The sequence below is a fragment of the Tubulanus polymorphus genome, chromosome 1, assembly GCF_964204645.1.
Source record: "Tubulanus polymorphus chromosome 1, tnTubPoly1.2, whole genome shotgun sequence".
NCBI classification, from domain to species: Eukaryota; Metazoa; Nemertea; class Palaeonemertea; order Tubulaniformes; family Tubulanidae; genus Tubulanus; species Tubulanus polymorphus.
The window spans coordinates 28,446,966-28,460,432 of NC_134025.1; the positions used below are offsets into that span (position 1 = coordinate 28,446,966).

A 13,467-nucleotide genomic window follows, 5' to 3' on the forward strand; every position below is an offset into this window, starting at 1 on the left:
TCCGATGAGAACGTAGTTTTCTCTTTGCTGATCCAATCTTTCAACACACAAACAATAAACAACTTCCTTCAAAATGATTTAATTTATTTCAAATATATACATATACCAAGGTTTCCAGTATAGCTAAGGCTTTAAACAAACATCACATATTGTTTGAAGTCAAATTTGCGCTTGTCACAGAACGATACAGTACTGCACTATTTCATCGTTTTTAATACTGGAGTTTACTAAAGCGAGGCCAAGAAAACAAAACAGTCCAATCTTTCCATTTCACCCATAAAACGAAAACGCAGCACATTTTTCAATTTCCCATGAATAAATAAGTTCAGTACAAAAAGTTTATCCTAGTATCTTGCTGCTAACTACCTTTTGGCGTATTGCTGTATATAGTCTCTTACTTTAAGACGAAAAGAATCCTGAAAATGATAAAATCGGAGGAATATGAATCAAAATAGTAATTTAAGAGATCCACTGTAGCAGTAGAGATGCTTACTTTGTTATTTTTGTAGTGATCAGCAGCTTCTACATTTAGAGGGTCATCGAAATTGAGCAAATCCTAAAAATGAATACAAAATATCAAGCCTATCGCTATTGTGAGCAAGACAATGTGACGCAGAGGAAAGTATATTTTGAAGGAATGCAGGGAGGATTTTACCGTAAATAAAGAATTCAATCCCCAAACGACATCTTTCAGCTTTCTAGTTGGCGCCCAACCTGAAAACAACCGCAAATTACATTCAGAATACGACAATACTAAAGCACTGACAACATGACAATAGTTGGTAAAATCAAATCAAACCTAAACTATCCAAAGAGTTTTCTCTGAGTAAACTGAGACAAACTTCACCATCTTCACTGATGTTTGGATGCCAAATTCGTGTTAAACACTTCACCTTTGGTGGCTAAAAAAAGAAGAAATGACCTGTAGACATAAGTATTGAGAAACAAAATGCTTTTCAGATAGATTCTTACCACAAAGTTATAATCTTCAGGAACATGAATGTCAAATATAAAGTATCCATTTGCCCAAAATCCCTCATCAGGGCTGACAGTGAGAGTAAACATATACATCTTATCAGGATCGGCAAATTCAGGCATACATGTTTTTGGAAGTGTCTGCTCCATTTCCATTACCTCTGAAAGAATAATGAAATTATCATTCAAAATTTGTTACTGACATAAAGACACAATGATATTTTGTGACAAACCTTTGGGTAAGAGTCGATCCCTGACTGAAGGCCTCTTCTTCAAGCTCTCAGTAGATTTTTGTTTCCTCTTCTTTGATAAGTTAATCATTGTAAAATCTGTCAATGGAACAATCTGAAAAATACAAATACATAATTCAATAAGGAAGTAAATCCACCACAGAAAGAAATAATATTTAAAGATAGTACCAGCAGATTCTACAGTACACAAAAAGTCAATATGAATTTAGGCACAGTAACAGGATGATTAGTGCCCTAATTAGCTCAGATAAGGAAATCGAACATCAGAGCAGCTCTGCAGCACCAGTAAAAATAAACTAACTTTTTTGAATTGAATTGACTCATCTGGAAGAAAATCAGAACACAGTTTTTATGACGTTAGAATTGCAATCATAGGAATTGTATCATCGTACACTTACCTAGATACTTCTAAACGAATTGAAATATAGTGAAGATAGTAATTATTTAGCAGCAGTAACATCGAAATATCGCTTCAAACTCTCAAACTCAAAGTATTTCAAAGCGGAAATAGCCAGATTTTCGATCGCTTAGGCTAACATCAATAATAAAGACAATTCCTATCAGTTTTCTATCATTTCGGTAACATCATCTTCCTTTTCGAGCATAAAAGCATTTTTCCTTTAAAATGTATGAATTAAGTTTGAAAAAGATTTGAAATCTTTTAAATTGAGGCTTTCGAATATTTTTTTATGCTGTATGCGATGGTGGAGTAAACAATATGGCGGCTGTTTTTGAGTGGCCGTGGCAATACAATTTTCCACCCTTTTTCACGTAATTAATTGTCTAGTTTTAACATCGGGCATGGAATCTGGGACTACAGGGAGGTGTCGGATGCATTGTCTGTCATCCCAAAAACAATTCAATTCGGGCTGTACGCATGGTTTCTTGCGTTTGAAACGTTGTGACCAACAAACCCGGCAACCAACTAAAAACTACACAACACAAGGCATGCAATTGCAATGCCAATTTATTGAATGAAATGGCATCAAGAAAGTAGGGCGACGTGGGAAGCACTATGTTTTAAGTCTCTGAATTCTATTTTAGGGTGCAGCCAAACGCCGAGACGAGAAAAAAACAGATAGAAGCATGGTGTAACTTGATTCTCGAATACTACAGAAAAAATAAACTATTTAATTTAGATGTAAAAGAATCACAGAACGATCCCATATTTTACAACAAAAAAATAGATCGTATCCTTTAATAGAATTAAATACAGCAGGTGATTGAGATTATTGAGATGTGGTTACAAAAAATGAAAGTTCTTTCTTCATTTAGGAGTTTGTTACATATATGTACACTGCATTATGTACCGGTATAGTTGACCATCGTTTATACAATTCTGTTATGAAACTTGTTAATTACAATGATTTCCACGGCAGCATGTCCCAGCTAACATGTTATATCAATCTACATTTGGTTAATACGAAACCTGTTAATACAACAATTTCACTTTTCCCACAAGATTCATATCAACAAGGTCCCAATATTTCTGTTAATCCTGTCAATATGCTACATTCTTAACATAATGGCAGGCAAATTAAATTTAGACGCAATACAAGCTATTCTTGAAGAATTACAGAAAAAAGGTACTGAAATAATCCAATCTCTTTAGTTTTTCTTGCCAGCATACAAACAATGCATGAATTACAACTCTGAAAAATATTTTAGGAAATGTTGAATGGACGGATAAACGAAAAGAACAATGTCTAGTTATGTGGAGAAGTCCAGAAGAATGGGGAAAAATCATGTATCAATGGGTAATTAAAGTGATTCAAATATTCTATGACAGTTTTTAGGGTACGTTATGGAGAATATCTGTGTTTGGTATTATCATTTTGACAGGCTCAATCAAATGCAATGATGAATACAGTTTGTACATTTTATGAGTTAACACAAGGTGACGACACAGTCAATCAAGGTAATTATAATTGATTCTTGTACTGACTTATTAATTTTAACTGCTGTATATTTATATCTTGTAATGGAATTCTAGAGTTTTATGGTATTGAAGATTGGCTGTTAATCAGGGCATTGAAAACGTTGGAAGAGCAAAGAAAAGCCGAAGTTATTGGAGATGAAGGCGTGAAATTCTTTTGAATAAATAATCAGTAAAGGATAGTTTCAAATGAAATGTGCGAAGTAGTCAAAATGTTTATTAGAAGCTCTAAGATTTTATACAATCAAAGATTATGTTAAATAAATGTCTCTGTATAGAAAATAAATCCATCCTTATATTTTATTTTTTGTATAATTGTCCCATTTGAATATTCTATTTTAAGTTTTGATGGGAGCTCTAGTAGGAGAATAGACTGCCCTTTCCGTCGGAATGTGAAGTCCGTATTCGTGATTTCCTATTTTTGTAAATAGTCCATACCCGTGATTTAGCTGTACGACTTATACGACTAATGGCATTCCATTGTTAGAGGAAACCCGGAAATGAATATTTTGACATTTGTTGTAAACAAACAGTCCTTATGTATAAGCAATATCTCAGTGAAGTAAGATGCAATATTTTGAAATGATTTGTATTGATGAATCCATTTATTGAAAGAATTTATCCTTTGGTTGCCGTTTTTATTGAAACCCCACCACAATTTATTTCAGGTGAAACAGCAGATAAAAATAGAGGCTGCTGAGCCTGAGGAGGTCGAGGAAGGCACACCTATAATAGATGATACAAGTGATGAACTGTTTAATGATGATGAGATAGATAAATGTTGGCAAATCATTTATGAACGAGATAGAATAGCATTAAAATGTGACAAATATGAAATATCGACTTCTAAAGGAGGCTGGAAACCGATACGATTGTTTGTTTCATCTACATTTTCTGACTTTTTCAATGAAAGAGAAATTTTAGTTAAACGGGTGAGTGCCAGAAACAGATAGATACCGGGATCACAAGCAAAACTAGAATGCATCATTCTTTTGTAACAATTAAACATATGTCTAGGTATTTCCTGAACTGCAAGAATGGTTATATCAACGAAATCTTTATCTGGTTGAATGCGATTTACGTTGGGGCATTCCTAAATTCACATCAACAGCTGAAACTATAGCGACATGCATGGAAGAGATAGATCGCTGTAAACAAGACAATGTACAGCCATTCTTTCTAAATATGACTGGTTATAGGTAAATATATACATTACTTCTAATACACGTATGAACTAACGTAGAACTTATCGATGTTTGTTATATTTCAATTATAGGTATGGTTGGGTCCCTACGAAGGAAGATATATCAACAAATTTAAGAGAACAGTATCACTGGGTTGACGATGTTTCAATTACTTGTATGGAAATACTTCATGGAGCGTTCTGGTTGAGGAATAGAAATGCTCTTTTCATGTTTAGAGATGTTTTAGGAAAAATACCTGCAGATCACGAAAGATATTTCTTTGAAAAAGATCCCTTAGCACGTAATCATGTCGAGGTATAATTGCAAAGATTGTTCAGTGTTTAGGCTCCAAGCTTCGTTTCAATATCATATTTAGATGTCTTTGTGAAATTGTAGTGTTTGAAACGCAAAATCATCGAAAGATTTCCAGAACAAGTGTTTAATTATGCATGCTCCGTAAAGGGAGTTGAAGAATTATCTGGCAGAAATCGGGTATGAATTATGTGAAGTATGACCGAAATTATACATTTGAACATCTTTGAATATTCAGTTTTCACTGGCATTTCTGTATTGGTTATGTGTGGTTGTATTGTATTTTAAGGTTGTATTAACCGGGCTCGATGACTTCAGTAATATAGTGTTAAACTTCTTCAAAGAAACTATTAACCGAGAATACGGTGATCAATCATCAGCCTTATCTTCTTATCAAACCCGTAAGTTGATCGAATTCTCAGTCGAATTTCTGTTATTCTATTAACCATAGTATATAACAATTTCGTTATCAATGTATTAAAGCTTATTCCTTAGGAGGATTTCTCATTTATTGCAAAATTATGACCACAGTATTTTATAGATTAGTTTTAAATTATATCTCCAGAATTATCATCCCACACACAATACATGCATCAGAAAGCTGAAATCTTTTATGGGCGAAAGACTGAACAGGATATTCTGAGAAAGTTTTTGCATGGCAAATGCACAATTGAGAACGAAAGTAAACCAAATGATGAAGTAGTTTTCAGAAAAGACATGGAATTATGGTACATGCCTGTTGATACTGTTAATCCTATTATGTATGTAATGGCTGCACCTGGGTATGGGAAGTCGACGTTACTAGCTGATACTGTTAAATTCATGGTATCTGAAGTAAGAACTACACAATTTCTCAATCAACATCAATTTCTCATTATTCTATAGCGAAATAACCTAAAGCTTAATGTCAATTTCAGGAATGCAATAACTTATTCTACCACTTTTGTGGTCTTTCTGGTGATCCGTGTGTACTTCTAGCAAGATTGATTACTTTCCTCGATGTCATAAAAAGTAATGAAGGTAAGAATATTATTCATATCAAAACCTTCTCTGTTACCTTGAAAGCAAACTGTTTGTTTATCATTGATTATCTTGCAGATGAAAGCTGTACAAAATTTGATGACTATCTACGTCTGTCTGAAACTGATTTGGCTAAAATATTCAAACAATCTTTATTAGAATGTTCAACAAAACCTATTTGTATAGTTATAGATGCTCTTAATGAGGTTTGTATTGAGTTTTCTTTCTCCTACTTTAAATGATTATGAATCTATTCATTTTGTATTTCTCAAATTTTAGTTGTTGACTAACCAATCACCAGATCATTTGTCATGGCTTCCTCCAGCATTTCCGTCCAATATTTACTGCATTGTTAGTTGCGTTGAAGATCATCTGCCCACTCTCAGTCGCCTCGGGGACCGTTTGACCAAACAACTGAAAATCGACCATTTGGGCAAAGATGCCAGTCGGATGTTTGTAGAAAACTTTTTTCACAACTACTCAAAGGTACCAGTAGTTTAAAGACTGGCCGTACTAGCGTTGAATTCGACCAGGAATTTCTGTCAAGGGTACAAACTTTTATGCTTTCAGAAATTAGATGGAGAACAATTGACTCTGCTGATGGAGAAAGCTGAATGGGTATCACCTCTGTGGTTACAAATAGCGTGTGAAGAGTTACGCACACTCGGAGATTATACACTAGTCACCGAAATCATTGAGAATTTAGACATCAATATGAAAGGTTTACTGTCTCAGATAATAACTCGTTTAGCCTGTGATGATCACACTCAGTCGCTTCAAAAGGTAATCAACATTGTTCAATAATTTCTTTTCTCATTCTGTATGCAAAAGTAACTTACTTTTATAACTATTTACAGCTATTAGCAGTGATAGCTTGTTCTGAATATGGTATTTTGGAAACAGATGTCTGTCAATTGCTTGGAGATTTCAAACAAAACATTCCATTGCCTCCTTCACATTGGGCACATTTACGCAGGGTTCTATCGAGTTTCATCAAAACGTATCCATTCAACCCTCCAGCGATAAACTTTGTTCACGGCACCGTGAAGAAGGTATAATATGTACATTTTTGAGCCGAGTTTTATTCTAGGAATGAAGAATGCATTGGTATCTTTCAATTTCTTAAAGGCTGTTTTTGATATTTGCAACCTCCGTGATTTGAAAACCGTCCAGAACTGGCACGCATTATTCGCCGATTTCTATCAATTCCATTGTAAACACGAGATTGCCAATATTCTGCCAATACATCTTCTCAAAGCTGGATACACCAAAAGGTATAATACTTTCAGCATTTCATGCAACAGGATATCTCCGTTTTTACATCTATTCAAATGATTTTCTTCTAGATTGCTCAGCTTTATAGATGATACAAGAAACAAGATCAAGATACCAATCTTCAAGCAACGAATGTACAAAAATGTGAGTATACCTAAACGAAATAATGATTTAAGACCAATTTCAGTTCATCTGGTATAATATATACACAATCCTTTGATCTTTTTACAGAAATTACGCTGTCAACAGGCAATTGTACCAAATATGACTAGTCCAGCCATTATTTGCAATTTTTGTGGTTGTCACATCATTGGTGAAAACAACGAATGTTGTTTTTGTAATGTTCGGTATTCTCAACAGTCATTGGTTGCAGCTATGTTATGTATGCAGCATCGTTCTCGTCATTCAAATAGGAATACGTGCTTCAAATGTGGTAAAATTACACTCGAAAAAATGATCAAATGTGAAGCTAAAATATGCATATTTTGTAACACTGGTCTTAATAAATGTTGTAAACTTATTGTTCATTAAACTTGATCCATACTAAATCTAAAGCAGCAATCTATCCATGTCTCCATTTGTTATTCCTGTGCCATAATCTTCTCACAATTTACTCAACTAAGCTGTTTTTTTTGTGATTATGATAATAATGAATATGAATCAGTTTTATTTATGACAGTGGTTATATTGATTATACATTGTTCTTGTTATCTATGATACACTCATTTTATCTACAATTTAGCAATATAGATATGTTTAGGACATTTTATATCTTTTTGCAATATACATTTATTTACAAATGAATTTTTTTTTTTTAATTTAATTAATGGGATTTCACTCAATTTCCATTTCGTTACTAAAGCCTTCTTCAAGATCCCGAAGGACAAGACTCGTCAAATTCCCCAAGCTTGTAGTATCCATGATTTCTGTTACCACATTTGGTCCATTGCAATAACTGCTATTTCTGAAATTTCAAAATTGACTAGTAAAGTTACAGGCTATAACCAAGGCTGTAATTAGGAATGATTTCTTAAAGGAATGGTTACACGCTTACATCTGATAGGGAACTTGCTGTGAAAACGGTACATCTACATTCACCAGATTCTGAATTGTGCAAAGTTGCGTGCTGACATCATCCGCTGATAGTTGTGGAATTGAAAATTCTCTAGCAGTAGTTTGATGGGGATACGTCCCTGGTAGAGGCAAAGAACCGCCTGGTGAAGATGGAGCCGGACTAAGACACGAGAATTGCGTCGACGGCGTCAATGGAGCATCGGATAAACAGCTCGACATCGGTGAAATCGGACCAGACGAACCAGATCCTATACGCCTGTAATACCCACATACCGGTGTCATCGATATAGAATATAAACATAAACCACCGGTCAAATAATGACATGTGATATGTGCTTACCGTCTGGCCTGCATTTTTTGTTCACGTCTCAGTGGCAAATATCCATCAAGATTCACTGCATCTAAAATGAAATTGAACATGCACTCGTAAAAAATGTATAAACGTAAAAATCTAAATATGTCAGTTACAGAAACTAACCTTCTTCATCCATAAAATCAGCAAATGCTACGTTGATAGGTTCACGCGGGTACAAATACAGAAGTGGTTTATCCAATAATTCATCTTCGATTCCCATTCGCGTCAACATCAAACCAAAGCTTTGCTCTTTGCTCCTATTTGTTTCTTTGTCATATAATTCTTTGAGGAAAAATGGATTTCCGTGAGCGACTTCATTATCTGATAAACATACAAAAAAATACACATTGCTTTGTATTTTTACATCATTTTCTGCAATCGTTTAGCTAAAATAATCACATGTACGTTACCAAGAACAACAGCTACAGATAATGCTCCATAAGGCACAGACTTTTTATTGATGTACGTTTCACTGAATCGAAGAAGAAATGTTCCATTCGGTTTACCACTCATCAATTCATTCGTTCTTTGTTTCGTTATGTAGCCAATAATTTTACTGAAAAAGTAAAACACAGATCGTTAGGAATTTCTATAAATTCAATTTATGCAAATTCAATCTCGTTACACTTACTTGTCTCTCCAGACATTAGGCAAACATTTCGAAATGAAATTCAATGTGGCGTGGTACCATCGCCAGAATGTGAATGAGTTGTTTGGAGGAATCGTCTCTTCGTTGAATTTTTTCCATGTTATCTCCGTGGTAGAGTCATCAACAGGGCCTACTACAAAATCAAATAGAATTTCTTCGACAATTAAGAAAAAAATATAATATGTTAATTTCACTTGGAACTATTCGTACCTATTAACTTCTCTTTGAAGAACTCAATATTCTCTTGAGTTAGTATGCGTCTAGTTTGCTTGAAACATTCAACTTTCAACAGATTTATAAAGTCTTTCCAGCTCACCCTTCTCACAGTACTCTCTGGCAGTTGATTCTTAAAATATGTAAAGAATGATTTTTCGTTTTTTTTGCTCTCAGTTTGAAGAGAAACAAGCATCAAGTTGCAACAATGCATCAAAAGCTTACCAGCTCACGGAAGGCATTATCCCAAATAATAGTTGCCATACAGTTACATTCCTGCGATGTGTGAGACGTTCTTGCAACTATAGACAATGATTTTATCTGCAAAAGGTCCCAATTGCAAAATTGTTAACTTTCGGATAATTCACATCTATCGAATATATGATGAAGTCATTCTAAATATCATTTGTCTGGTGTAAATACATGTGTGAACATGTACAAAGATTGATTGGTGATAATGAATGAAGCTTGATTTTTCTAGAATGATGAAGCTGCGCAGTAGTATCATCAGAAGCAAAAAGCCCAGCATCTAATCTGAAATTTCACTTTCTACAAAATGCCTTTTAAATAATGAATCTTATAACGCTGAACAGTCTCTTTGTGCAATCGAATAAATCTTGGTTATACTTTCAAAGCCATAGCGGAATGCTCAGTAAAAATCATTCTCAAACCTGTATTGGAATTGTTAATTGGTTGTTAATTGGACTTAAGTAGTATGGACAATTTCCCACCTCCATATTAGGCACTTTCAAAGGTTCTTTCAACGCCGGAAACTTGATTGAAGCCGTTGTTTTGAAGGACATGTAATATTTCTGTTCAGCAACTTTCACATCACAAGGTAATGTCTTGAAATCTTTGACGATAAGTTTATTGAATCTGGCTGTCACAATTCCATTCGACTGAACAAACTTTGCGCTGTTATTTTTGATGGAATTATTTGATTCGCCTGCAGCATTAAAAAAGGTCGCTTCAACTGCCTCATATAAAACTGATGGACATTTAAACGAAGGCAACAGACACCTGCAAAACAAGATGAAAACATTTCTTGTAAGCTACTGAACTTCAAAGAATTATGAAATGAAAAATGTTGCCAATTTCAATAATCCACACCTCAGAATCACCGCAAAGTCTTTTGACTCTTTGTCTTTCAGTTTCATTAATTGTGGTGGTTGCATTTCAATAATGATGGAACTGAAATAGAATAAATTTATGAAAAAATAACTTGATAATTGAAAGATGATGATTTCCCGCAAGAATACTGTTTGTCTGTGTAAAGAATATAAGGTGATGAAGTCAGTAACAACATTATCAAATTTGTACATACTCTCGAACTAATGTCTTCATTTTTTCCAGCAATGATGTATAGTATTTATTCATAATGACGTTCAATTCTTGTTTACTCTTAACCTTCAAGATCAAAGGCACCGCTTTGATAGTCAGTGCCATGCACTCCTCACATAACAGAAAAAATTCACAAAACCTGAAAAAATGCCATGAATGGTTTCATTGCAATATCCGGTAACATTGAATTGTGCATGTAAATACTTCATATATACGTATGAATGTGTATATCCAGGACTTACAACTTCTGCATTACATCCAATGAGAGAAAATCTTTAGCTTCAAGTTCACCAATAGGAAACTTCTGTTCATTTCTCCAAGCCATAACATCAGACAGTAAAGCTGCGTGTTCAGCTGAACATATTTCAATAAACTGGTTCAGATAGTTACACAGCTTCTGTAAATACACAATAATGATTCGATGAAATTGCCTCGAAATCTCTCCATAAAAATCTAGGAACGATGAGAAAATTCTTTCACCTCTAGATACTTAGAAAGAAGATATAAATTACTTTGGGATGCCAAGCCATCAGATTCTAGTCTCCTACTCTTTGTACCTAGACAAGAAACCAAATATTTAGTCCCTCGTACTCATAATCTTAGTAAATCTTTAATCTAAAATTCTTAAAATTTACACCTGTAGGTGACGGTGCGGTTTCTTGATTCGAATTATCTTGTTCCATGTTACCAATGGCTTGTGCAATCTCCTGAAAGATAATGTGTTACCGGTACATTAACTATGGTATACATACAATGAAAACAACTGTAAACTTTAGAATGATGCAATACATACACCTCTAAGTAAAGACAGTTGGTTCAAGCGATTGCGATGTGGCTGTTCTGGTGACGATGATTCTTGCGGATATATCGTTTCAATTACTGTAGATCCTTGATTCACCTTACACTAGAACACCATAGATATCGAAGAGAAATTACAATAATTAGTAGCACTTTAAAAACGATATCACGCAGAGGATCTGAATTAGGGAGGGAATCATTTTGCATCCCCAAAAAAGTGAAATGGAGTAAATAAAGTAAATGACTATGGCATATTACGGGAATAGATAATGTGAACAAATCATGCGCCAATTCATAGAAGAGAATTGATTATTCATAATAGATTTTGTTGTGCTAACATAAACACATATTTCTATTCACAAACAGAACTGAATTCAACTTGATGCAATTTATTGTACTGATGGTACATTCACACATATCTAATAGCAATGTAGCAACAATTCGATAAGATTTATGATTCTATAGATGAAATATAAATAGATTTATATAATTTAGAAATGGCAATACAGATTTCAGAATTTATTTATGATCTATGAATATGGGTGCATTTATGAGAGGAATGAATGGATACAATGAAACTAGAAGTTATAAACTGGATGGATACATGTCCAACATCACATCCTTGTTTGAGGAAAATTAGTAACAAACCTATCAACTACAATGACTATGAAAAAATTATGAAAAGATATAAAGCAGGTACAAACAAAGGACTGAAAACATAAAACATGTTCATCTAAAACTTACAGCCTCTTGTTTTTCATACTGAAATAGACATCATTTGGTTAAAACATATTGCACAATCAATACAAATGGGTATTTCGTAGCTTCCCTGCGTAAGGTCTTGTATGGTGTGTGCAATAAAAAAATTCATGAGTCTTTACGAATTTAGATATGACTGTTTTATTTTTACTTACAAATGTTTCAATAATTCGCTGTTCCGTCTTCAAACATTCTTGAAGGGCTTTAAAAAACTGGAGTGGATCATCGAAATTTTTCTGTCAAATAAAGAAAAATGATGATGAAAAACACTAAAAACATTTATCGATACAAAGAGTTTGATACTGTCGTTTGTTAATAGAATTCTATGCGACAAAATCGCATCCCCGCAAACCTTCAATCTGTTTTTGATTGGTATGAAACATAATTCATTTGCTCTGTTAACTTTGGAAATCAATTCTTCAAACCACTGAGCTGCAAACCGCTGATTTTCATCAGTCCTATGAAAATTGAAAAGGACAAATAAATAGAAGTCTAACAGGCAGTTAGGCTAAAGAGGGGATTCATCTGTTAGAATTTACCAGTCTTTGCTATCAATCCATGCGTGATACGTTTCTCTCAGTCCAAAAGGAATGTTTTTCTCCTCATAGATACTGAACAGAAATTGCGTATCATTTTCGTCGTGTTCTAGAACACTTCGTAAATCACTGTATTTACTCATTGCGCTGTAGTGTCTGTAATAAAATATTTCAACATCAAAAATCTTTTAAAGAGATGAAAATTTTGACCAAATCACAACACAAAAACACACAATAACAAATTGCAATTCAAATCATTCTTCAGATCTGACACAATTTAAAACGCACATCCGTCATCCTGACCTAGTAGGCCCCTACCTACTATAACTGATAAGAAAACCATACATTTTCATTTAGCATGTCGTCAGGTACTCGTACTGGTGACAAGACATATCTAACTTTTAGCCTATCTATGCATGATGCATGCTATTGCTCGATGCGGAGCTAAAAATAGTAGAATAATTAAAAATTATAATAGCCTCACTTACTACTAATCTACTAAAAAAAGGCTAAGCTTACACTACTCACAAAAAAGGGAAAAAAGGCTCGTTTTATCATGTTTATCATAATTAAGTCTGGAGGCCTACCACGGCTCACTATTAGAATGTTTTATAACATGACACAAATTCTATACCTGCTTCCTCAACAAACTTGAAAGAGCTGAACTCTCAATTCATCATATCAAAACACGAATATAGTTCATACTCGGTATTGGGGTCATGGGTTTTCCCATAGATTGATATTGACGGTGGCGCATAGTGGTGCTTTCAATTCAAAATAGACGGCGCT

The 13,467-nt window shown here is 34.1% G+C and overlaps 4 protein-coding genes across 10 annotated transcripts; 2 read left to right on the plus strand and 2 right to left on the minus strand.

Moving 5' to 3' along the window:
• Positions 1-110: 110 nt before the first annotated feature.
• LOC141913348 (NEDD8-conjugating enzyme UBE2F-like) lies at positions 111-1,751 on the minus strand. The gene is made up of 7 exons (XM_074804856.1): positions 1,625-1,751; positions 1,209-1,320; positions 973-1,136; positions 800-902; positions 656-714; positions 494-556; positions 111-416 (listed from the first exon to the last, which is right to left on the minus strand). The coding sequence occupies exons 2-7, from the start codon at positions 1,294-1,296 to the stop codon at positions 363-365; spliced, it is 531 nt and encodes a 176-aa protein (XP_074660957.1). The 5' UTR covers positions 1,297-1,320; positions 1,625-1,751; the 3' UTR covers positions 111-362.
• A 182-nt stretch (positions 1,752-1,933) lies between these two features.
• LOC141914417 (vacuolar protein-sorting-associated protein 25-like) lies at positions 1,934-3,411 on the plus strand. The gene is made up of 6 exons (XM_074805606.1): positions 1,934-1,997; positions 2,271-2,416; positions 2,759-2,812; positions 2,895-2,983; positions 3,069-3,144; positions 3,220-3,411. The coding sequence occupies exons 1-6, from the start codon at positions 1,945-1,947 to the stop codon at positions 3,321-3,323; spliced, it is 522 nt and encodes a 173-aa protein (XP_074661707.1). The 5' UTR covers positions 1,934-1,944; the 3' UTR covers positions 3,324-3,411.
• Positions 3,412-3,632: 221 nt separating this feature from the next.
• Positions 3,633-7,665, plus strand: LOC141910331 (telomerase protein component 1-like). Its single transcript, XM_074801069.1, has 15 exons — positions 3,633-3,724; positions 3,831-4,094; positions 4,180-4,361; positions 4,439-4,661; positions 4,743-4,838; positions 4,948-5,059; positions 5,224-5,492; positions 5,576-5,678; positions 5,757-5,884; positions 5,958-6,164; positions 6,249-6,461; positions 6,536-6,730; positions 6,807-6,952; positions 7,025-7,097; positions 7,185-7,665. The coding sequence occupies exons 1-15, from the start codon at positions 3,701-3,703 to the stop codon at positions 7,482-7,484; spliced, it is 2,535 nt and encodes an 844-aa protein (XP_074657170.1). The 5' UTR covers positions 3,633-3,700; the 3' UTR covers positions 7,485-7,665.
• LOC141910294 (signal transducer and activator of transcription 5A-like) lies at positions 7,636-13,396 on the minus strand. 7 transcript variants are annotated; one of them, XM_074801033.1, is made up of 21 exons: positions 13,313-13,396; positions 12,997-13,122; positions 12,682-12,834; positions 12,495-12,600; positions 12,298-12,378; positions 12,128-12,145; positions 11,379-11,489; positions 11,223-11,292; positions 11,066-11,142; positions 10,828-10,982; positions 10,569-10,724; positions 10,355-10,435; positions 9,916-10,264; positions 9,470-9,565; positions 9,242-9,377; positions 9,014-9,161; positions 8,793-8,938; positions 8,506-8,703; positions 8,368-8,428; positions 8,008-8,283; positions 7,636-7,917 (listed from the first exon to the last, which is right to left on the minus strand). In XM_074801033.1, exons 2-21 carry the CDS (start codon positions 13,029-13,031, stop codon positions 7,788-7,790), a joined length of 2,583 nt encoding a protein of 860 aa, XP_074657134.1. In that variant the 5' UTR covers positions 13,032-13,122; positions 13,313-13,396; the 3' UTR covers positions 7,636-7,787. The 7 variants fall into 7 exon arrangements, with proteins under 7 accessions (XP_074657134.1, XP_074657126.1, XP_074657141.1 ...); XM_074801025.1 differs by having other exon boundaries at positions 7,639-7,917; positions 9,014-9,164; XM_074801053.1 differs by having other exon boundaries at positions 7,640-7,917; positions 9,014-9,164; positions 9,976-10,264.
• Between the last annotated feature and the right edge of the window lie 71 nt (positions 13,397-13,467).

Bases quoted from the DNA above. Each gene is read 5' to 3' on its own strand.
- LOC141913348 (XM_074804856.1), bottom strand. From the start codon at position 1,296: ATGATTAACTTATCAAAGAAGAGGAAACAAAAATCTACTGAGAGCTTG. The intron at 715-799 runs GTTTGATTTGAT...GGTTGTTTTCAG, and splicing joins AAACTCTTTGGATAGTTTAG to GTTGGGCGCCAACTAGAAAG. The intron at 557-655 runs GTAAAATCCTCC...ATTCATTTTTAG, and splicing joins GATTGAATTCTTTATTTACG to GATTTGCTCAATTTCGATGA.
- LOC141914417 (XM_074805606.1), top strand. From the start codon at position 1,945: ATGGCGGCTGTTTTTGAGTGGCCGTGGCAATACAATTTTCCACCCTTT. The intron at 1,998-2,270 runs GTAATTAATTGT...ATTCTATTTTAG, and splicing joins AATTTTCCACCCTTTTTCAC to GGTGCAGCCAAACGCCGAGA. The intron at 2,813-2,894 runs GTACTGAAATAA...AAAATATTTTAG, and splicing joins TGAAGAATTACAGAAAAAAG to GAAATGTTGAATGGACGGAT.
- LOC141910331 (XM_074801069.1), top strand. From the start codon at position 3,701: ATGTATAAGCAATATCTCAGTGAA. The intron at 4,839-4,947 runs GTATGAATTATG...TTGTATTTTAAG, and splicing joins AATTATCTGGCAGAAATCGG to GTTGTATTAACCGGGCTCGA. The intron at 6,953-7,024 runs GTATAATACTTT...ATTTTCTTCTAG, and splicing joins AAAGCTGGATACACCAAAAG to ATTGCTCAGCTTTATAGATG.
- LOC141910294 (XM_074801025.1), bottom strand. From the start codon at position 13,031: ATGAAAATGTATGGTTTTCTTATCAGTTATAGTAG. The intron at 9,566-9,915 runs GTTTGAGAATGA...GACCTTTTGCAG, and splicing joins AATTAACAATTCCAATACAG to ATAAAATCATTGTCTATAGT. The intron at 8,939-9,013 runs GTAAGTGTAACG...TTACTTTTTCAG, and splicing joins CCTAATGTCTGGAGAGACAA to TAAAATTATTGGCTACATAA.